This window comes from Oncorhynchus mykiss, chromosome 6 (assembly GCF_013265735.2).
Source record: "Oncorhynchus mykiss isolate Arlee chromosome 6, USDA_OmykA_1.1, whole genome shotgun sequence".
Taxonomy (NCBI): domain Eukaryota; kingdom Metazoa; phylum Chordata; class Actinopteri; order Salmoniformes; family Salmonidae; genus Oncorhynchus; species Oncorhynchus mykiss.
The window spans coordinates 12,413,762-12,436,070 of record NC_048570.1 but is presented as its reverse complement, the minus strand read 5'-3'; the positions used below and the strand labels follow the sequence as shown (position 1 = coordinate 12,436,070).

At 48.4% G+C, this 22,309-nt stretch overlaps 1 protein-coding gene across 1 annotated transcript in view; it reads left to right on the top strand.

The window, feature by feature from the left end:
* The window catches only part of LOC110525279 (adhesion G-protein coupled receptor V1), a 245,182-nt gene that overhangs the window by 119,290 nt on the left and 103,583 nt on the right, over positions 1 to 22,309 (top strand). The window contains exons 51-77 of the mRNA XM_036979421.1: positions 1,204 to 1,426; positions 1,602 to 1,806; positions 2,000 to 2,146; positions 2,341 to 2,596; positions 2,902 to 3,104; positions 3,833 to 4,009; positions 5,297 to 5,479; positions 5,613 to 5,792; positions 5,917 to 6,081; positions 6,282 to 6,402; positions 6,656 to 6,779; positions 6,964 to 7,102; positions 7,357 to 7,542; positions 8,372 to 8,607; positions 9,046 to 9,194; positions 9,551 to 9,749; positions 10,082 to 10,301; positions 10,757 to 10,996; positions 11,172 to 11,321; positions 11,522 to 12,010; positions 12,707 to 12,850; positions 13,612 to 13,783; positions 15,681 to 15,822; positions 15,982 to 16,829; positions 17,609 to 17,729; positions 17,851 to 18,022; positions 20,170 to 20,412. Coding sequence (XP_036835316.1) covers positions 1,204 to 1,426; positions 1,602 to 1,806; positions 2,000 to 2,146; positions 2,341 to 2,596; positions 2,902 to 3,104; positions 3,833 to 4,009; positions 5,297 to 5,479; positions 5,613 to 5,792; positions 5,917 to 6,081; positions 6,282 to 6,402; positions 6,656 to 6,779; positions 6,964 to 7,102; positions 7,357 to 7,542; positions 8,372 to 8,607; positions 9,046 to 9,194; positions 9,551 to 9,749; positions 10,082 to 10,301; positions 10,757 to 10,996; positions 11,172 to 11,321; positions 11,522 to 12,010; positions 12,707 to 12,850; positions 13,612 to 13,783; positions 15,681 to 15,822; positions 15,982 to 16,829; positions 17,609 to 17,729; positions 17,851 to 18,022; positions 20,170 to 20,412 — 5,834 coding nt within the window. The remainder of the gene's footprint in view (positions 1 to 1,203; positions 1,427 to 1,601; positions 1,807 to 1,999; positions 2,147 to 2,340; positions 2,597 to 2,901; positions 3,105 to 3,832; positions 4,010 to 5,296; positions 5,480 to 5,612; positions 5,793 to 5,916; positions 6,082 to 6,281; positions 6,403 to 6,655; positions 6,780 to 6,963; positions 7,103 to 7,356; positions 7,543 to 8,371; positions 8,608 to 9,045; positions 9,195 to 9,550; positions 9,750 to 10,081; positions 10,302 to 10,756; positions 10,997 to 11,171; positions 11,322 to 11,521; positions 12,011 to 12,706; positions 12,851 to 13,611; positions 13,784 to 15,680; positions 15,823 to 15,981; positions 16,830 to 17,608; positions 17,730 to 17,850; positions 18,023 to 20,169; positions 20,413 to 22,309) is intronic.

The following is a 22,309-nucleotide window of genomic DNA, read 5'->3' as shown; positions in this document are numbered from 1 at the left end:
GGGTATTTTTCCCGATTAAATCCGTCCATGTATGCCCAAAATATCCATTTGTATAGCCTGTCTGGTTCAGGAAAAAGCTCCGTTCCAAAACGCAACGTCATTTTTTAAAATTATATAAGTTGCCTATATTCTTTGACAAAACACTTCAACCTACTTTTGTAACCCAACTTTAGGTATTTGTAAACGTTAATAATCGATCAAATTGATCACTGGGAGATCTGTATTCAATAGCGGCTACTCAAGAAAACGTTGTCCTTTCTCTCTCTTCCATAAATCTCTTGCTGTATGCTGGACGAAATGAAGGATCTATTTGTCATTACACAAAGGATTTTTGTCAACGAAAATGACGTTTTTGGCGACATCGTGTGGAAGTTGTAGGAACTGCAAGCTCCCGGCTATATATTTTTGCTTGCAATAAACAATTCAGAGACTGGCGGATTAATACTTTTCTGTGGTTTTTGTGACCAGGTTTTTCTTGGGATTTCGCTTGCTGTTCACGTTCTGTTATAGTCACAGACATTATTTAACCAGTTTTAGAAACTTCAGAGTGTTTTCCATCCACACATACTAATCATATGCATATACTATATTCCTGGCATGAGTAGCAGGACGCTGAAATGTTGCGCGATTTTTAACAGAATGTTCGAAAAAGTAGTGGGTCGACTTAAGAGGTTTTAAAGGAGGAACCACTGCTGACTGAGTCTGTACATAATCAAAGCGTTCCTTAAGTTTGGGTCAGTCACAGTGGTCAGGTATTCTGCCAGTCTGTACTCTCTGTTTAGGGCCAAATAATATTCTAGTATTGCTCAGTTTTTTTGTTGATTCTTTCCAATGTGTCAAGTAATTATCTTTTTGTTTTCTCATGATTTGGTTGGGTCTAATTGAGTTGCTGTCCTGGGGCTCTGTGGGGTCTGTTTGTGTTGGTGAACAGATCCCCAGGACCAGCTTGCTTCGGGACTCTTCTCCAGGTTCATCTCTCTGTAGGTGATGGCTTTGTTATGGAATGTTTGGGAATTGCTTCCTTTTAGGTGGTTTTAGTATTTAACGGCTCTTTTCTGGGTTTTTTTCTGGATTTTGATCATCTCTCTCTCTCTCTGTCTCTCTCTCTGTATCTTTGTATCTTTCTCTCTGTATCTCTCTCTCTCTCTCTCTCTCTCTCGCTGTATCTCTCTCTCTCTCTGTGTCTCTCTGTGTGTCTCGTAGCCCATCTCCTGCTGGCCGGGAGCAACGGCTCAGCGCTGTACACCTGGAGGTCTGACATCACGCTGTTTGCCCTGGTGCTCACGTCTCCTCCAGCCTCCAACTTCCTCTCTCTCCCTCTCCCCTACATCAACACCACTAAGAGCCTCCTAGCAGCCACCGAGCCCTCAGGCACCACTATGTATGAGCTCAACTCTGTCTCCAACCGTTCCGACTTCATACCCAGGTACAGATGTGCCCCGCTGTTCCCATGGCAACCCATTACATTCAGAACAGAGGCATTGGTCATATGTTTGATCAAACTTTGAGGAAATTGGCACTTACATCGTCACTTGTGCCTGTTGTTCTTCGTTCATTCTTCAGTGGCTGTCTTCTCTGACCGTAATGCATTTCACTCTCAGCTATGGCGAGTTGCGTTTTGTGCCCGGTGACCAGGAGTTGGAGATTGCGGTGAACGTCGTCAACGACGATGTCCCAGAGGAGGACGAACAGTTCCGGGTGGTCCTGAAGAATCCCAAGGGAGGTGCTGAGATTGGCTTTGGTGGTCAGGTGACCGTGCTTATTCCAGCCAATGATGACGCCCATGGAGTCATAGGCTTCACACAGGTACTTTCTGTTGTTTAACTCTGATTCACTGTCAATTTCCTAGTAGGTTTCTGTTGCTTGCATTTCTATTTCTATACATACATACATTTATAGTGCTAACGCTCTATGCTCATATTTTATTTTCCAATACAGTTGAATGGTAAAAATCTTTATGATATTACAGTGCATATTGACATTGATGCTGTCTCTCCAGGGCTCTCTATCTGTGGAAGTGGAGGAGTTGACGAAGGGCAACCCTGTCTCTCTGAGTGTTGAGAGGAGGAGAGGGACCTTCAGGAGACTGACCATCCACTGGGCAGCCAACGGCAGTCTGGAAGATATCTTTCCCACGTCAGGAGTGGTGAGTCTCTCTCTTTCCACCTCTCTCTCTCTCATGGCTAACTTCCATGTGTTAGATATAGAGAAATAGAAGAGAAATCAAACAACTGATGTGCCATTTCTAGTTTAGTTCATTGGTTGCAAATTAACTTCCTGGATTGGCTGAGCTACAGAGGAACAGACATCCACCCTGTTGTCCTCTACCGTGTTTCTCAGGTGACATTTTCCCAGGGCCAGGTGGTGGCTACCATCAATCTGACCGTGCTAGCAGATAGCATCCCTGAGCTGAAGGAGAGGGTCACCATCACCCTGCTGGATGTCACCACAGTGGGCCTAGACCAGCACTCCAGTGGAGCGCTGATTGACCCCCAGAGAGCACAGGCCCTCCTCACCATCTTGCCCAACGGCTCACCCTACGGGTTGATAGGCTGGCACCTGGACTCCCAGTACCTCCTCACACAGGAGCCTCAGAGTAAGAAGCCAGCTGTTTGCATTGTTATACATTTATTTATACAGTGGAAAAATCATTTCTAATGTGTATAGTTAAAAATAAACCCTATTTGAAAAATGTAAATTTTTAAAGCTACTGAAGTGTTTGGTTACTTGTGTAAAGTAGGTTGTCATGAGCGATCATTACTTGATTTGACAGGCACTATGATGTTGGTGTGATTCACTACTACACATTATCCAATCTGTTTCTGTCCTTGTTCAGGCTATACGTTTTAGGTAAGTTGTCTAATGTTCCTTGTACATGTTTGTCTCTGCTTTTCACCCAAGAGAGTCCCACTAATGTCACCCTGACCATTGTGAGGGAGCAGGAGGCTTCTGGGGAGGTGGCAGTGCACTACCAGACAGGACCAGCCCTATCCAAGCCACCCTCCAACCAGGCCAGCGCCCCACAGGACTACACACCCCGGGAGGGCACCGTCATCATGAAGGAGAATGCCACCCTTGCCCTCATCACCATCACCATACTACCGGTACGCATAGAATATAGTAGAATAGAATAGAAAATGATAGAATATTACTTTATGGACAAACCATCTCCAAGACTCATCTTGGGATGACTGGGGACCGGACCCTCCTCCTCTCCTTCTCCTCTTCCACCCCAGCAGTGTAAATCTAGATTGGTTCAGCAGACACTGTGGCTTTCTGCCTGTTCTGGCTGCTTTCTTCCTGTTCTGGCAGATTTCTGTCTGTTCTGGCTCTGTTCTGGCTGCTTTTTGCCTCTTCTGGCTGCCTGTTCTGGCTGATTTCTGCCTGTTCTGGTTGATTTCTGCCTGTTCTGGTTGCTTTCTGCCTATTCTGGCTGCTTTCTGCCTACAGCTTAGGTCCATACTAGGTCTAAAACCACCAGTGTTGGGTCTGCCACGGAGGAAACCCACTACTTATTTCCCATCGGAATAGATCCATTCCTAGTAAATTGCAGTGTTGAGTGGCCATTTTAATGGTAACTACTTTTGTGTTTTGTTTAGACGGAGAGGAAGTTTTGAAAAACATGGACCGGGTTTCTATGTGCTCTGAAACTGCCAACATTCTTTAAGGTTGATTGGGGAATAAAGGCTCTTTAGAAGTGGAACATGGGAAAGATCAGTAGTTCCTGTCTGTGGGTTGGGTTTTCTTTGCTCCTAATATAGCAGGCAACCATACCCCACAGCGTTGGTCAGGTCCTCCAGAACTGAGGGCTGTGTGTGTATGTATCAACCAGGATGAGGCTCCGGAGCTGGCTGAAAGTTTCCTGGTGAACATCACAGGCGTGGAACTAGTGGGGGGGTTGACGGGGGCGGCCCAGCCCAGTGTGAAGAGGCCTGGCATGGAGGTGGCTGAAGTCACCATCCAGGAGAACGATGACCCACGGGGGGTCCTGCAGTTCAACGTCTCCCAGGTAATACCTTACACTACTACCTCTACCCATATGCTACACAATTATCCTTGAATAGAACACTCCATTCCTTTATTCTCCTTGAATGAAACACTCCATTCCTTTATTCTCCTTGAATGAAACACTCCATTCCTTTATTCTCCTTGAATAGAACACTCCATTCCTTTATTCTCCTTGAATAGAACACTCCATTCCTTTATTCTCATTGAATGAAACACTCCATTCCTTTATTCTCCTTGAATAGAACACTCCATTCCTTTATTCTCATTGAATAGAACACTCCATTCCTTTATTCTCCTTGAATAGAACACTCCATTCCTTTATTCTCCTTGAATAGAACACTCCATTCCTTTATTCTCCTTGAATAGAACACTCCATTCCTTTATTCTCCTTGAATAGAACACTCCATTCCTTTATTCTCCATGAATAGAACACTCCATTCCTTTCTGAAGTATGTCACAACATCTTACAACAGTAACTATATGGTGCTCTAAGGTTTAGAGATTATCTGAAAGCTCTGACCAATGAGTGAATGAATACCAATAGGTATGTTAACCCTATGGTACAAATGGGTATGTTAACCCTATGGTACAAATTGGTATGTTAACCCTATGGTACAAAGGGGTATGTTAACCCTATGGTACAAATGGGTATGTTAACCCTATGGTACAAATGGGTATGTTAACCCTATGGTACAAATGGGTATGTTAACCCTATGGTATAAATGGGTATGTTAACCCTATGGTACAAATGGGTATGTTAACCCTATGGTACAAATGGGTATGTTAACCCTATGGTACAAATGGGTATGTTAACCCTATGGTACAAATGGGTATGTTAACCCTATGGTACAAATGGGTATGTTAACCCTATGGTACAAATGGGTATGTTAACCCTATGGTACAAATGGGTATGTTAACCCTATGGTACAAATGGGTATGTTAACCCTATGGTACAAATGGGTATGTTAACCCTATGGTACAAATGGGTATGTTAACCCTATGGTACAAATGGGTATGTTAACCCTATGGTACAAATGGGTATGTTAACCCTATGGTACAAATGGGTATGTTAACCCTATGGTACAAATGGGTATGTTAACCCTATGGTACAAATGGGTATGTTAACCCTATGGTACAAATGGGTATGTTAACCCTATGGTACAAATGGGTATGTTAACCCTATGGTACAAATGGGTATGTTAACCCTATGGTACAAATGGGTATGTTAACCCTATGGTACAAATGGGCATTTTAATGCTCCAACTCTGTTTCTGTGTCTAATTCTTAGGAAGAGTCTGGAGGGTTGCTGGCCTATGAGGTGGCTCCGCCCAGAAACGTCCTCCATCTAGCAGTGGTGCGATTGGCTGGCAGGACTGGGAGAGTGGTGGTGTACTGGGAGGCTCGGCCAATCACTACCAGTCTCAATGACTTCACTCCCTCTTCTGGGAATATCACCTTTCAAGATGGACAGGTGATTTGATTACAACTATGGTTAGAGAGTTTCTCCTGTTAGATCACATAGTTAAGTTATGTCACCTATGTAACTTCGATCCACTAAGTCTAGTTGAGCTTCTATGAAGGATAAGGATAAGTTCTGTTTGCAGGGACAGGCCATTATAGACATCAGCATCGTGGATGACACGGAGGTGGAGTCTGTGGAGCACTTCAGTGTGACTCTAATGCGTGTTATTGGTGGAGCCAGGCTGGGGGTGGAGATCTCTGTGACCGTCACCATCCCACCCAACGATTCACCGCTGGGCAGCTTCGGTTTCCAGGAGAAGACTGTGAGTCACAACTCATTGTCACCCAACAAGTTGCCCTACAGAGAATGGAGGAGATTGTATTTTCCAATCCAATATAACCTTATTGTAAACCATTATTATGCTGAGTAAACAAATCTCCTTCTAGTTCACTATCAGCGAGCCAGAGTTCACTAGTGACCCGGCTGCCATGGCAACGCTGACGGTGGTGCGAAGTGCAGAAGGCGAGGGGGCGGTGACACTGATGTGGCGCCTGGAGGACACTGCCCGGGATGACCTTTCACCTCTCAACGGAACACTGGTCTTCAATGAGGTCAGTAGGGGGCGTGGCTAGGGAAGATGATAGCAGGTCAGTTAACAGTGTTTTACACTATACGTGAACTAACTAGGTAACTACTTGGTAATAATTGATACCAAATGTAATAATAGTTGGTGCTAAATGTACAGTTTATCTTAGAAGTTGAAACTGCAGTTTGTAGGGAAGACACTGATGGGAGACTTTGTGAACCTCAGACAGAGTCTTGGAGAACGTTGGTGATCCGGGCTCTGGCTGACGCTGTGTTGGAGGGAGAAGAGAACTTCACTGTCCAGCTCCTGGCTGCCAAGAGTGGTGCTGTAATCGACCCCATTAATGGTCAGTGTCTTTGGCTGCCTCACTGTGTTTAAACATACACACAGTCTCTGGTCTATGGAGAGGGGAGGGATAAAGTTGCCCCTCGAAGCTGATCTGAGGTCAGTTTCTGCGTTTTAAATTCTAATGGTTATGGTTTGGATTGAGGGAGAGTAAGCTGATCCTAGATCTACGCCTAGAGGCAACTTGTGTGTAAGGAGCACCAGAGGAGGGCATTAGACTGAACTGTGTCCCCTGGGTTGGTGTGTGTCTGTAGGGTTAGCCACCATCACCATCCTGGGAGACCGTGCAGCCCTGGGAATAGTGGGCATCGCTGAGGCTTCCAGGAGCATCCTTATCGGAGAACCTCAGGGAGACTATAATGGGACTGCTCTGGTCAGGTACAATTACAGACAGTTACACACACACATATCACTGGCTAATGGGAAAGCCTCACATATGTTCATTGGTCAGAATATTTCTGTTGTGCCGTTGAGAAAGTCTTCTTTTGGTTAATATGATGTCGACCAAATGCATGTTGCAATGATACCATTGTGTGTGTGTGTGTGTGTGTGTGTGTCTCAGCCTTGTACGCGGCCCTGGCATCTTTGGAGAGATCCAGGTGTACTGGAACATCACTCCTGCTGTGGCCTCTGAGTTTGAGGAGCTGTCTGGCGTGGTGACCATGAGGGACAGACAGTCTGCCGCCACCATACGCCTCAAAGTATGACAATCTCTCTGACTATGGAATGATATTCATCACTATGTTCTTGTTTTATCATACCTCATCTTGTTGTTAAGTGAAAATTAATTTCCCATTGTAAATTGTAAAACTGTGTCCCAATATCAATACTTGACTGCTACTTAGAGTGAAGTGATGTAACCTATTGTATTGAACATGCATTTTCAACAGTGTCCAAGTATGGATATTGGGTCACAGGCTGAAGGGAGTGGTGTTTGTTGTTGTTGTAATTTCAGGTGCTGGATGATGACACAGCAGAGGAGCGGCGTGTGTACCAGCTGACCCTGACCTCAGTCACGCCCGGGGCAGGGATCAGCCCCTTGGCCCAGAGGGCCACGGTCACCATGGCAGCCAGTGATCTTCCCCACGGCCTGTTCTCCTTTGTCCAAGGCCTCATCAGGGCCTCTGAGGAGGAGGGCAAGGTGAGTGCGCCTGGGCAGTCTTGGGCCATGATCTTAAACAACCACATTGTTGAAACTCACTAGAGGATGTCTAACTGGTTAGAACTGCCCTATCAGAGCCTGGGAACGGTCTGACCAGCCCTATCAGAGCCTGGGAATGGTCTGACCTGTCCTATCAGAGGGAGGGTGGGCTGAGGGAGCAATAGAATGGTTGATAGTCAGAAGTGTAACTTAAGTTATTTAACTGTGTGTAGGGGGTGTGTACTGGCGGCAGAGAAGTCAGGCGCAGGAGAGCAAAAAACTGATTTACAACGGCGCAGTTTAATAAACAAAACCACTGTAAACAGAACAATAAATCAATGGGTAAACAAAACCCGTACACACCAGCATAACGTGCACAAGCACCACAAAAAACAATACCAGACAAAACCCGTACACACCAGCATAACGTGCATAAGCACCACAAAAAACAATACCAGACAAAACCCGTACACACCAGTATAACGTGCACAAGCACCACAAAAAACAATACCAGACAAAACCCGTACACACCAGCATAACGTGCACAAGCACCACAAAAAACAATTCCGGACAAGGACATGGGGGGAACAGAGGGTTAAATACACAACATGTAATGATGGTATTGAAACCAAGTGTGTAGGAAGATGAGACAAAACAAATGGAAAATGAAAGGTGGATCGGCGATGGCTAGAAGACCGGTGACGGCGACCGCCGAACGCAGCCCGAACAAGGAGAGGCACGTGACACTGTGTTTTAGTCAAGAGTCATCATATGATGATATGACTGCCTATTTTTGCCCCCTCCTCCTCCACCTTCTCTTCTCCCCCAGGTCAATGTAACAGTGGTGCGCTCCATGGGCAGGTTTGGGAGTGTGTGGGTAACCTACCAGACAGCAGGCAGTGTAGCGGTCAGTGGAGTGGACTTCACCAGTGCCTCGGGTAGGCTTCTGTTTGGCCCAGGTCAGACTACGCGTGGGGTCACACTGAGCATCCATGACGACGACCTCCCAGAGGGACCTGAGGAGTTCTACCTCAACATCACCACAGTGGAGCTCCTCAATGACAGGTAGTTAGACCCTGGACAGTGATCTAGAGGCATTTCTGTGCTTCCTGTCCTCCAGTTAAGGTTAGGGGGGTTGAAGAGGGAAAGCTGATCCTAGATCTGTTGCTAAGGACAACTTCTACCCTGAGCTGCTGATGTGGGGTTTAGGTGTGGGAGGAGAATCCCAAACCTGGTTAGTGATCAAAATGCCATGGTCAGAAATGTGGATTTCACTGTAAGTGAGGTGGAAGGTGTGGGTCTCTGTGGTGTGAGCTGTGGTAGAGTTGAAGGTAAACGCAGATTAATGCTGTTTTACCTACCTTTTTATTTAGTTTGAACGTTCACCCACCTTTCACCACAAACGGAGATCAGTGTTGTCCATCTATTTATTTTTACCTTTACATCACTGGGTGTGAGACGGAGTGGTGTTGTCTCTGACCTCTGTCCCCCTCCTGTGGTCAGTAATGTGGACTTCAGTGTGAGGGAGCACGGCCTGCAACGAGACCAGCCTCCAGCCATCGGCAATGTTTCCTCCGTCATGATCGTCATCCAGAAGAGTGACAACTCAGAGGGCGTTCTGGAGTTCCTCCCTGACTATGTCAACATCACAGGTCAGCCTCTAATACACACACACACACACACACACACACACACACACACACACACACACACACACACACACGTTGACACTATTCAACATAGCTATTAGTATCAGGCATCACTTTAGCAAATGTAATTTCATCCTCTTAATATGTAATGGACCTTATTAAAATAGAGGGATTCTGAGAGTGGTGATTGTATGAATGCAATATGAAAGGAGTATTACAATACAGTATTAAAGTGTACATTTGTCCCCGTCCATAATAGCACCCTATTCTCTACATAGTGTACTACTTTTGACCAGAGCCCCATAGGTGCCATTTGGGATGCACTGATTGTATTTGATCCTCCTCTCGTCTCTCTCCAGTGGAGGAGGATGTGGGCAGTGCGTCCATCCCGGTGGTGAGGAGGGTGGGTTACTACGGCCTGGTCACAGCAGAGTACACCTCTAGGGGTCTGACTGCCAGGGCCGGTCTGGACTATATCCTGGGCAACGGCTCGCTCACCTTCCTCCATGGCCACAACACCAGTCACATCAACGTGTCCATTATAGACGACCAGGACAGGTAAATCTGTCTCCCTCTCTGTCTCCCTCTCTGTCTCCCTCTCTGTCTCCCTCTCGGTCTCCCTCTCGGTCTCCCTCTCGGTCTCCCTCTCGGTCTCCCTCTCGGTCTCCCTCTCGGTCTCCCTCTCTGTCTCTGTCTCTCCACAGATCACCTTTAAAATGTTTCCTCTCCCAGCCACGAAACAACGTTTCATTATTTGATTGTGGTATTGCTGCACATTTTGTGATCATGTTATTCCTATGAGATTTGGTATATCTGAAGTCTAGGACATTCTATTAGAATATGGATGTGAACATGAAAGAGCAGTAATGCAGTCATAACTCTTCTCCCAGGGAGGACGCCGAGACGTTTGAGATCCAGCTGTCAGGTGCCACGGGCGGAGCCATACTGGGTACTCATCTGATTGCCAGGGTTACCATCGCCAAGAGCGACTCGCCCAATGGCGTGGTCCGTTTCCTAAACGCGAGTGTGATCACCTTGGTGAACCCCAACAGTACCCTGAAGTTCAGCCTGCACCTGGAGAGGGCGGGGGGGTTTGTAGGCAACGCTACGGTAAGCCTACTGGGACACTCCCCCTCACTCTGTCTCCCTCTTGTTAGGTCTGTAGCCTCAGTCACCTTCGGGACGGTTTCCCAGACACAGACTAAAAAGAACGCTCGATAGAGAATCTCCAGTGAAAGTGTTTTTTTAGTCCAGAGGACAGGTGAATTTGTGTTTGCGGAATCGGCCACTAGTGTCTAACTGCCATGTTCTGTCTCTCTGACAGAGGTACAAGAGCTTGTTCACTGTCACCATTTATCTGCCAGATAACCATCACTCATGCTAAACTTAATCACACTGCCATACCTGTTAGACTATGCAACGGTAATGTCTTGATTCTGTATTTTTCATAAGGGAACGATTGGTCCGAATATATTTGGCAGTAATATGAATCTAGTCTTCTTGTCTTTGCCAGCATGAGAGTGATGCATACCAGCCAATCGGAATCATTGATCTCCTTTCCTCAGATAACATGGATCATTCTGGGTCCCAACACCAAAGAGGTCTTGCCACCCGTAAACACAGACATTGGAGATCCTGTGAACGGATCATTCCATTTCAGAGACGGGGAGGGGGGATTGCGCACCATTGATCTGAGGATTCTACCCCATGCGGAGGTGGAGGTGGCGGAGACCTTTGTGGTCGTGCTTCAACTCCTCTCAGGTGACATGGACATTGACCCCCGAGCTGGCTCTGTCACACTCAAGGTACATCACAGTCCCAATGAGTAACATCTCAATATTAATACGAACCCCAGTTGTATTAAAAGCATTATATTGAAATTACTTCACAGGCTCTTATTGATATTAATATTCTCTGAATCGTGGCGACAACATGTGGTTTTCTCTTGGTTTGGTGTGTGTGTGTGTGTGTGTGCCTCAGATTGAGAAGTTTGGAGACCCTAATGGTATAGTTGAGTTGACAGAGGAGGACCTTAGAGAGCGTGTGTACAGTGAGCCCACATCCGGCGAGGGGCCGCTCAACATCTCCCTGCTCATCACGCGCAGACACGGTGTCATGGGCAACGTCACGGTACGACCACCTCGAGGGTGACTTCATACTGTTGCAGACAGAATATGGCTTTAAGGGCAATGCTCCGGATTTGAGTGTGTCCCTTTAACTGAGGTTTGCTGGGAGACTGTATGAACCGAGTTCATTACACTGTCTGTCCGATAAAATATACAGCCAATTTACAGGTATGTTATAGATGTGTGTGTGTGTGTGTCTCTCAGGTGCACTGGCAGATCCTGAGTGACTCTGACACAACGGGGGACTTCTCGGCCCTCAACGGCTCCGTGGTTATCCTGGATGGTCAGGGGGGGGCAGAGGTGGTCCTCACTCTTCTACCTGATGCCGTGCCCGAGCTAGAGGAGCTCTACCTGCTCCGGCTGAGCTCCGTGGAGGGTGGCGCCACCCTGAACACCAACCGCAGTACCACCCTCTTCAGGGTGCGTGCCAACGACGAGCCGCACGGCGTGTTCGGCTTGGCGGCGGAGCGGCAGGCGGTGGTTGTCGTGGGGAGGGGGGCCGGGTTGGTCAGACTCCTGGCCCTGAACGTGACGCGCCAGGCTGGGGCCTTCGGCAACGCCAGTGTGGGCTACCGGATCAGTACTGGGCCTGGGCTGAATGGACAGGAGCTGCTAGGGGGGGCGGCTGTGGGGAGAGTCCTGATCAAGCATGGAGAGGATTCAGCCTCTGACTCAGTGCCAATCAGTACTCAGGTAAGAGAGGACTCAAAGATATACTCAAGACCAGGGTTGCCATGGTTTTATATGATTTTGATGCATCAATGGGGGATCATGCACTCGTGCTATGAATATACTCATACATTTTCTGGCAATTTATGAAGATAACATTGAATCTGTATAGTTTTTCATAGCTTTCCATAACCTCCCTAATAAGGCCATTTTATCAAACCAAACTTGTCTCCAGTACTCCACTGACCCTGCCTCTGTTGTCCTGGTTACCAGGCTGAATGTCTCTCTCTCTCTGTCCTCTAGTGCTGTGTCACTGACCTTGCCTCTGTTGTCCTGGTTACCAGGCTGAATGTGTCTCTCTCTCTGTCCTCTAGTGCTGTGTCACTGACCCTGCCTCTGTTGTCCTGGTTACCAGGCTGAATGTCTCTCTCTCTGTCCTCTAGTGCTGTGTCACTGACCTTGCCTCTGTAGTCCTGGTTACCAGGCTGAATGTCTCTCTCTCTGTCTTCTAGTGCTGTGTCACTGACCCTTCCTCTGTTGTCCTGGTTACCAGGCTGAATGTCTCTCTCTCTCTGTCTTCTAGTGCTGTGTCACTGACCCTGCCTCTGTCGTCCTGGTTACCAGGCTGAATATCTCTCTCTCTCTGTCTTCTAGTGCTGTGTCACTGACCCTGCCTCTGTAGTCCTGGTTACCAGGCTGAAAGTTTTCTCTCTCTTCTAGGTGTTTCTCTCAGTGGGTGTGAACTTTACTTTGGAGCTTACAGACGTGCGCCTCCTGGGACCTCTCTTCAGCTCCCCACCTCGCCTCCTACTGGAGGCCAGGGTCGCCATAGTGACCGTCCCAGAGGAAGCAGCCAGCGCTGAGGTATCAGTTAAGAACTTTATGGAGTAAGGTGAAGTTGCACCTAAATGCTGATCTTGGTTCAGTTTTGCATTAATGGTTATGGCTAGGATTAGGTTGTGGGAAGCTGATCCCAGACCTGTATATATAGGGAAACTTGACTCTGTAGCTTACCATTGTCCCAACGAGGAAGATGTAAGTGCTGCATGTGTGGCTCCCCTGTTAGCCACTAGGAGGCGTAGTTACACCCTTTTTGAAACCCATCTCCACTCCCACTACATTGGAAAGACGGATGGGAGGATGCTCTGTATGTAACTGAATTACTGCTCTGCGGTTGGTAGCACCTCCCTGTGAACACACAACCTCTCTCAGTCATGACCTTAGAAGAAGTACATGTTACATGAGCCTTTCAAAGTCAGTTGACCAGCTTGGTGCTGACCACGAAATAGACTTAGCATTTTGACCTAGCTAGCCACCACTACCACCTCTTCTGCTAACAGACATTATTATAAAAGCATTACAGCGGTACACAGGGCTGTGGACACTCATGATGGCATCACCTCATTCTACAGAGGCACCGTTACCGTGGAAATGGTCTCCAACACTCATCTTGTCCTTTTGATCCGTCTTTAGTCAGACGTTCTTCAACACAACATTCTAATACTATGTAGTTTTGCTTCGTCTCACAGGTTGTTAGATCTGTACTTGGCTTTAATGGAACTGTTGTGTCACATCTTTCCCTATTCCTCCTGTGTGTGTGTGTGTGTGTGTGTGTGTGTGTGTAGGTGGGCTTTGTCTCGTTGGCGTTGCAGGTCTCCAGTGTGGAGACGGGTGTGTGTGAGGCGCTGGTGTACAGGACTGGGTTATTTGGAGCGGTGAGGGTGGAGTGGAGCGCAGGGTACCCCCCTGGACAGGCTCCGTTAGGATTCAGGCCTGGAGTCATCACCCCCAGCTCAGGTAAGGACCTCAGAGGGAAACTGACCACTGTGAGCTCAGAGGGAAACTGACCACTGTGAGCTCAGAGGGAAACTGACCACTGTGAGCTCAGAGGGAAACTGACCACTGTGAGCTCAGAGGGAAACTGACCACTGTGAGCTCCGAGGGAAACTGACCACTGTGAGCTCCGAGGGAAACTGACCACTGTGAGCTCCGAGGGAAACTGACCACTGTGAGCTCCGAGGGAAACTGACCACTGTGAGCTCCGAGGGAAACTGACCACTGTGAGCTCCGAGGGAAACTGACCACTGTGAGCTCCGAGGGAAACTGACCACTGTGAGCTCCGAGGGAAACTGACCACTGTGAGCTCCGAGGGAAACTGACCACTGTGAGCTCCGAGGGAAACTGACCACTGTGAGCTCCGAGGGAAACTGACCACTGTGAGCTCCGAGGGAAACTGACCACTGTGAGCTCCGAGGGAAACTGACCACTGTGAGCTCCGAGGGAAACTGACCACTGTGAGCTCCGAGGGAAACTGACCACTGTGAGCTCCGAGGGAAACTGACCACTGTGAGCTCCGAGGGAAACTGACCACTGTGAGCTCAGAGGGAAACTGACCACTGTGAGCTCAGAGGGAAACTGACCACTGAGAGCTCAGAGGGAAACTGACCACTGAGAGCTCAGAGGGAAACTGACCACTGAGAGCTCAGAGGGAAACTGACCACTGAGAGCTCAGAGGGAAACTGACCACTGAGAGCTCAGAGGGAAACTGACCACTGTGAGCTCAGAGGGAAACTGACCACTGTGAGCTCAGAGGGAAACTGACCACTGTGAGCTCAGAGGGAAACTGACCACTGTGAGCTCAGAGGGAAACTGACCACTGTGAGCTCCGAGGGAAACTGACCACTGTGAGCTCCGAGGGAAACTGACCACTGTGAGCTCCGAGGGAAACTGACCACTGTGAGCTCCGAGGGAAACTGACCACTGTGAGCTCCGAGGGAAACTGACCACTGTGAGCTCCGAGGGAAACTGACCACTGTGAGCTCCGAGGGAAACTGACCACTGTGAGCTCCGAGGGAAACTGACCACTGTGAGCTCCGAGGGAAACTGACCACTGTGAGCTCCGAGGGAAACTGACCACTGTGAGCTCCGAGGGAAACTGACCACTGTGAGCTCCGAGGGAAACTGACCACTGTGAGCTCCGAGGGAAACTGACCACTGTGAGCTCCGAGGGAAACTGACCACTGTGAGCTCCGAGGGAAACTGACCACTGTGAGCTCCGAGGGAAACTGACCACTGTGAGCTCCGAGGGAAACTGACCACTGTGAGCTCAGAGGGAAACTGACCACTGTGAGCTCAGAGGGAAACTGACCACTGTGAGCTCAGAGGGAAACTGACCACTGTGAGCTCCGAGGGAAACTGACCACTGTGAGCTCCGAGGGAAACTGACCACTGTGAGCTCCGAGGGAAACTGACCACTGTGAGCTCCGAGGGAAACTGACCACTGTGAGCTCCGAGGGAAACTGACCACTGTGAGCTCAGAGGAAACTGACCACTGTGAGCTCCGAGGGAAACTGACCACTGTGAGCTTTAGAAGAGGTTTGGTGTGGATCTAAAATGTCCAGGTCTCTCCCTATTGGTTAATTTTCCCTCTCTCTCTCTCTCTAACCGAAGGAGGGAATGTGAACAGGCTGAGAAGGTCTCATTTTCTCTAAGTAAACCCACCAGATCATCTCCTCCAGTCTCATTTAATTCTCTCCCTTTCCAAACACCACCACCAACAAACACCCTAGAAAATGACCACGCAGATAGGAGGAATTGATGTGAGCTGTGTCGTCTGAGGGTGTTTGTCTGAGGGTGTTTGTCTGAGGGTGTTTGTCTGAGGGAGTGGTCTGAGGGTGTTTGTCCTCCTCCTCAGGCTCAGTGACAATGGCCCATGGAGAGAGGAGCCAGGCTGTGTCCCTCCAGGCCCTCTCTAATGTGTCTGAGCCAGCGGCCTTCGCCCTCCACCTCACTGCAGCCGGCTCCAGCTCCCCTGCTCCTGGGGTAGCTAGACTCCGGTACAGTAAACAGACTCACTTGCCAAGCTTATAGCGCTTCTATGCACTGTAGACATAGGGCTGGGAACCCGCTGACTGAAGATGGCATTCTGTATGTAACAGTAATGTTACAAAGTTTAACAGCCATGGTGTGATGCTACTCTCTGTTTCCCTCTCCAGGTCAGGGTTCACGGTGGCAGAGGTTGAGCCTCTGGGGCTGTACCAGTTCGCACCGGACTCCCGCCAGCTGGTCATCAAGGAGGACGTGCAGACCATCACCCTCTACGTCCAGCGGCTCTATGGTTTTCGTAGCAACCGTACCCGCCTGTCTTACCAGACGGTGTCGGGCAGTGCCCTGGCAGGACAGGACTTCGCTGGAGTGCGGGATGGAGAGCTGTTCTTTGACTCACCTCGCCAGACCTCCGCCTTGCTCCGGCTGTCCGTTCTGGATGACGCGCTCTTGGAGCCAGACGAAACCTTCTTTGTCAACCTGACAGACGTCCAGGTACTGAGCGGTGGTGGTGACCCCCAATCGGGTGAACCCCGGCCCCATCTCATCCCACAACACAGCGTGGCCACCGTTACCATCCTGGCCAGCGATGTCACGGTGGGGGTGCTGAGCATCGGGCCGGGACTGGTTGAGACAACAGAGGACAGGGAGGAAGGGAGCCAGCAGGAGAAGAGAGTGCTCCTCAGGGTCCATAGGTCTAGCAGTCTGGCTGGGCCAGTGAGGGTCAAGGTGCAGGCTTATGGAGGTGGGAGTGTTGGGAGTCCATCTCTTCCCTTTGCTCCAGAGCCCAACAAGACCCTGGCCCTGGTGGGGCAAGACTTCAAGCTGGAGTCCGCCCTGGTGTCACTGCAGGAGGGGCAGAGTGAGGCCGAGGTCAGCCTCATCATCCTAGATGACTCTGAGCCTGAGGGACAGGAAGTGTTCTTCATCTACCTCAGCGACCCAGAGGGAGGTGCGCAGATCGCAGATGGGCCCGACCAGCAGGGCTTCAGCTCCTTTGCCAAAATCATCATCCTAGGTAAATACTGAAACGCTATATCTGCCTCGGGCTCCATGTCATATGCTCCTCAGTCTACCCATTGGTCAGCCAATTCAAGGTAATGTCATGCTCTAGTTTCTCTAGAACAATGTGTTCTCTGTCTAGGTCATTGTTTTCCAATTCAATCCCTAAATTCGGTCACTGGGCATCTGATTGCAGATCCAGTGATGTGAAATCTATTCCACTGTTCAGTTGAAGATAACTGATGATATAATCAAAGGCACTGTTACAACAGGATCGGGAAGCTTGATGCGCTGGTTTGTTGAATGCTCTGTGTACATACAGTGAATAGCATACATATGGAAAAAGTTATATCAATATCTCTCTTTCCTTCTTTCTCGGTCTCTCTCTCTCTGTCTCTCTCTCTCTCTCTCTCCTTCTTTCTCTGTCTCTCTCGCTCTCTCTCTCTCTGTCTCTCTCTCTCTCTCTCTCTCCTTCTTTCTCTCTCTCTCTCTCTCTCTCTCTCTCTCTCTCTCTCTCTCTCTCTCTCTCTCTCCTTCTTTCTCTCTCTCTCTCTCTCTCTCTCTCTCTCTCTCTCTCTCTCTCTCTCTCTCTCTGTGTCTCTGTCTCTCTCTCTCTCTCCTTCTTTCTCTGTCTCTCTCTCTGTCTCTCTCTCTGTCTCTCCTTCTTTCTGTCTCTGTCTCTCCTTCTTTCTCTGTCTCTCTCTCTGTCTCTCTCTCTGTCTCTCTCTCTGTCTGTCTCTGTCTCTGTCTCTGTCTCTCTCTTTCTTCCCACTCCCTCCCTCCACTTTCTCTCAGGGAGTGATTTCCATAACGGGATAGTGGGTTTCAGTGTGAGTTCTCTGCTGGGTCAGGGTCTGGACGAGGACTCAGAAGTAAACAGAACAGCCCTACTTTACTTGCAGAGACAACAAAACAGGTAGGTCATTTCCTCCATATCGACCCTGTTCCCATATCACCTGAAAGCTGCAATGATCACCCCCAGCCACTGGGGGGCGCTGCGTGTGTGTTTGTGTGACAGGTCTGCTTCCCCCACACAGGGCCTTTGAGGACGTTGAGGTGAAGTGGCGGGCCACGTTCAGCAGGGAGGGGCCATCCCTGGTCAACAACGGAGTGAACCTGACACGGGAGCTGTGGCAGACCTCAGGCAAAGTGCTTTGCAGGAGAGGACAGGTCCTCTGTGTCTTCAGCATGGAGGTCCGGCAGGACCAGGTGAGTCCCAGGTAGTACTAGAGCTTGTATCTCTAGTATCTCTCCCTGGGTTAGAGGAGGGTTTGGCCGGGGGTAGGCTGTCATTGTAAAATAACAATTTGTTCTTAACTGATTTGCTTGGTTAAATAAAATAAAATGTAGGTCAGGGTGGTACCAGAATAGACACATGTCACAGTACTTTAAAACTGTCAGCAAATCCTCTCTGTTTGGAGCACTGACTTGAAGGAACAAGCAGGATGTCCTAATACTGAAGCTCTTTCCCTGGATGTCCTAATACTGAAGCTCTCTCCCTGGATGTCCTAATACTGAAGCTCTCTCCCTAGATGTCCTAATACTGAAGCTCTCTCCCTAGATGTCCTAATCCTGAAGCTCTTTCCCTGGATGTCCTAATACTGAAGCTCTTTCCCTAGATGTCCTAATACTGAAGCTCTCTCCCTGGATGTCCTAATACTGAAGCTCTGTCCCTGGATGTCCTAATCCTGAAGCTCTGTCCCTGGATGTCCTAATACTGAAGCTCTCTCCCTGGATGTCCTAATCCTGAAGCTCTGTCCCTAGATGTCCTAATACTGAAGCTCTCTCCCTGGATGTCCTAATCCTGAAGCTCTGTCCCTAGATGTCCTAATACTGAAGCTCTCTCCCTGGATGTCCTAATCCTGAAGCTCTGTCCCTGGATGTCCTAATCCTGAAGCTCTGTCCCTAGATGTCCTAATACTGAAGCTCTGACTCTGGCAGACCACACATCTCTTTTGTTTGTCCACATTTCTTTCTGCTGTAGTGTCAGAGGCTCTGGCTGTGTATTAATGTGGACGTTAGTGGAGAGATTGGGCTGTGAGTGGCATCGAGGTCAATATAGGGTCACAGGAGCAGGGCAGGAAGGTCCTGTGGCGTAATCACACCCTCCTCTCCTCTCCTCTCCTCTCCTCTCCTCTCCTCTCCTTGGTCAGCAAGTAGCCTAGTTGTTAGAGCGTTGGGCCAGTATCTGAAAGGTCACTGGTTTGAATACCCAAGTTGACAATGACTGACCCTGTAAAACAACACATTTCACTGCGCCTATCCAGTGTATGTAACAATAAAACATATATTTTATTTTTTGGGTGGTCTGACCAGGCAGCTCACCCAGCCCACATCCTGTCCTGCTATGTGTCTGTGTGTGAGGGCTATTTTAGGGCACACCTCCTCCGATTGAGTGCTGTCTGTCTGCTGTGCTTCCTCCCCTCCTACTTCCCTGCTGTTATGACACAGTCCTCAGACCTGGAGAGGAGAGACAAAAGTCCCAGATTGTTGAAGGCTGCAGGACTGGTCCTGGGGCTCAATTCTATAACTCATTTTATAAACATTGCTTGTACTGTACAGTAATTTTATGGCTGGGGAAGCCCATAATCCCATGTTCAACAATACAGTCATTTTATGGCTGGGGAAGCCCCTAATCCCATGTTTAACAGTACTGTAATTTTATGGCCTGGAAGCCCATAATCCCATGTTTAACAGTACTGTAATTTTATGACCTGGAAGCCCATAATCCCATGTTTAACAGTACTGTAATTTTATGGCCTGGAAGCCCATAATCCCATGTTTAACAGTACTGTAATTTTATGACCTGGAAACCCATAATCCCATGTTTAACAGTACTATAATCTTATGGCTGGGGAAGCCCATAATCCCATGTTTAACAGTACTATAATCTTATGGCTGGGGAAGCCCATAATCCCATGTTTAACAGTACTATAATCTTATGGCTGGGGAAGCCCATAATCCCATGTTTAACAGTACTATAATCTTATGGCTGGGGAAGCCCATAATCCCATGTTTAACAGTACTATAATCTTATGGCTGGGGAAGCCCATAATCCCATGTTTAACAGTACTATAATCTTATGGCTGGGGAAGCCCATAATCCCATGTTTAACAGTACTATAATCTTATGGCTGGGGAAGCCCATAATCCCATGTTTAACAGTACTATAATCTTATGGCTGGGGAAACCCATAATCCCATGTTTAACAGTACTATAATCTTATGGCTGGGGAAGCCCATAAATCCATGTTCACATTCTATTTTTCTTTTCTTCTTCCTTTTCTCCTCTGTTATGTATTTCCATCTATAACCAGTTAGACGTTCCTTAACTCCCTCTGTCTGTGTATTGCCATAGGAACCCGAGTACCAGGCCTGGTTCCTGGTTGAGATCTACCAGGTGGGTGTTGGTGCTGCCATCAATGAAAGTTCCCGCTTTGCCAACATCACCCTGCTGGAGAGCGATGACCCGCTGGGGCTGGTCTACTTTGCAGTTGGGTCCAGACTGCCTGTAGCCCACCTCAAGACCACCCACCTCAGTCTGCAGGTGTACAGAGAGGCCAGCACGGCCACCAACATCACCGTACTCTACCGCATGCTGGTGAGAAGCATACACACACACACACACACAGTGAACACACACACACACACATACACTGTACACACACTACATACAGTACAGTGTTCATGGAATAGCCACACACATATTGCCATACATTCCCTCACCATACATTGTCTCCCTTTGTAACCAGTCACATCCTTCTGGTTGAAAATCACCAGTCCCATCTTATTCAGGTTGTTGTATTGTCTAACTCACTAGATCAGATTTCCACTCATCTCCCTCACCTAATTATACTGACCGGATGTGTTTCACCTTCAATGTCTAACGGTGTGTTGGTCATGGGTCATCTAAGTCAAACTCTACTGCAATGCCAGCAAGAGACACTAACACCCAAAAAGCACCCAGCCCCGAATCCTAGCCTTAGTTCCCAGCCCCAGCCTCAATCCCAGCCTGTCCCAGCCCCCCAACCCTAGCCTCAGCCCCAGTGTCAGCCTCAGTCCCAGCCACCGAACCCTAGCCTCAGTCTCAGCCCCGGTGTCAGCATCAGTCCCAGCCTCAACCCTAGCCTCAGTCCCAGCCTAAACCCCAGCCTGTCCCAGCCCCCCAACCCTAGCCTCAGTCTCAGCCCCAGTGTCAGCCTCAGTCCCGGGCCCAGCCTCAGTCCTAGCTTCAACCCCAACCTGTCCCAGCCCCCCAACCCTAGCCTCAGTCCCAGCCTGTCCCAGCCCCCCAACCCTTGCCTCAGTCCCAGCCACCCAACCCTAGCCTCAGTCTCAGTCCCAGCCTGTCCCAGCCACCCAACCCTAGCATCAGTCCCAGTCCCAGCCTGTCCCAGCCCTAGCCTCAGTGCCAGTGTCAGCCTCAGTCCCAGCCACCCAACCCTAACATCAGTCCCAGTCTCAGTCCCAGTCCCAGCCCTAGTCCCCAGGAATTGGCTCAGGATGTATCGATGACACGCTCCATCCAGTAACTCCCTATTCCTCAAATGGTTTCTGTCGATCTATTGTGTAGGGTGTCTACTGAAAACACGCTTTTGTGATGAAATTGAATTTCCTTGTTATAAAATAAATATTACCAAAACAAATATGATTATTCGTGTTTTGGATTAAAAAAAATGGATTTCGATTCCAAATATATCCAATAATAAGCACTGAGCTCTGTTGACATAGGAATGCAGGTTCCTCGTAACAACTACATTAGCATGACGCGAGCTGAACTCAATGTAAAAGGCTTTGTGTAAGGGTTTTCCTGTGGTGAAGTTGGTTATACATATAACCAGGTTAACTACAGTCTCCACATCCTGTTACATATGACCAGGTTAACTACAGTCTCCACATCCTGTTACATATGACCAGGTTATCTCCAGTTATCTTATCCTGTTACATATGACCAGGTTATCTCCAGTCTCCACATCCTGATACATATGACCAGGTTATCTCCAGTCATCTTATCCTGATACATATGACCAGGTTATCTCCAGTCATCTTATCCTGATACATATGACCAGGTTATCTCCAGTCATCTTATCCTGATACATATGACCAGGTTATCTCCAGTTATCTTATCCTGTTACACATGACCAGGTTATCTCCAGTCTCCACATCCTGATACATATAACCAAGTTATCTCCAGTCTCCACATCCTGTTACATATGACCAGGTTTTCTCCAGTCTCCACATTCTGATACATATGACCAGGTTATCTCCAGTCTCCACATCCTGTTACATATGACCAGGTTATCTCCAGTCTCCACATCCTGTTACATATGACCAGGTTATCTCCAGTCTCCACATCCTGTTACATATGACCAGGTTATCTCCAGTCTCCACATCCTGTTACATATGACCAGGTTATCTCCAGTCATCTTATCCTGTTACATATGACCAGGTTATCTCCAGTTATCTTATCCTGTTACATATGACCAGGTTATCTCCAG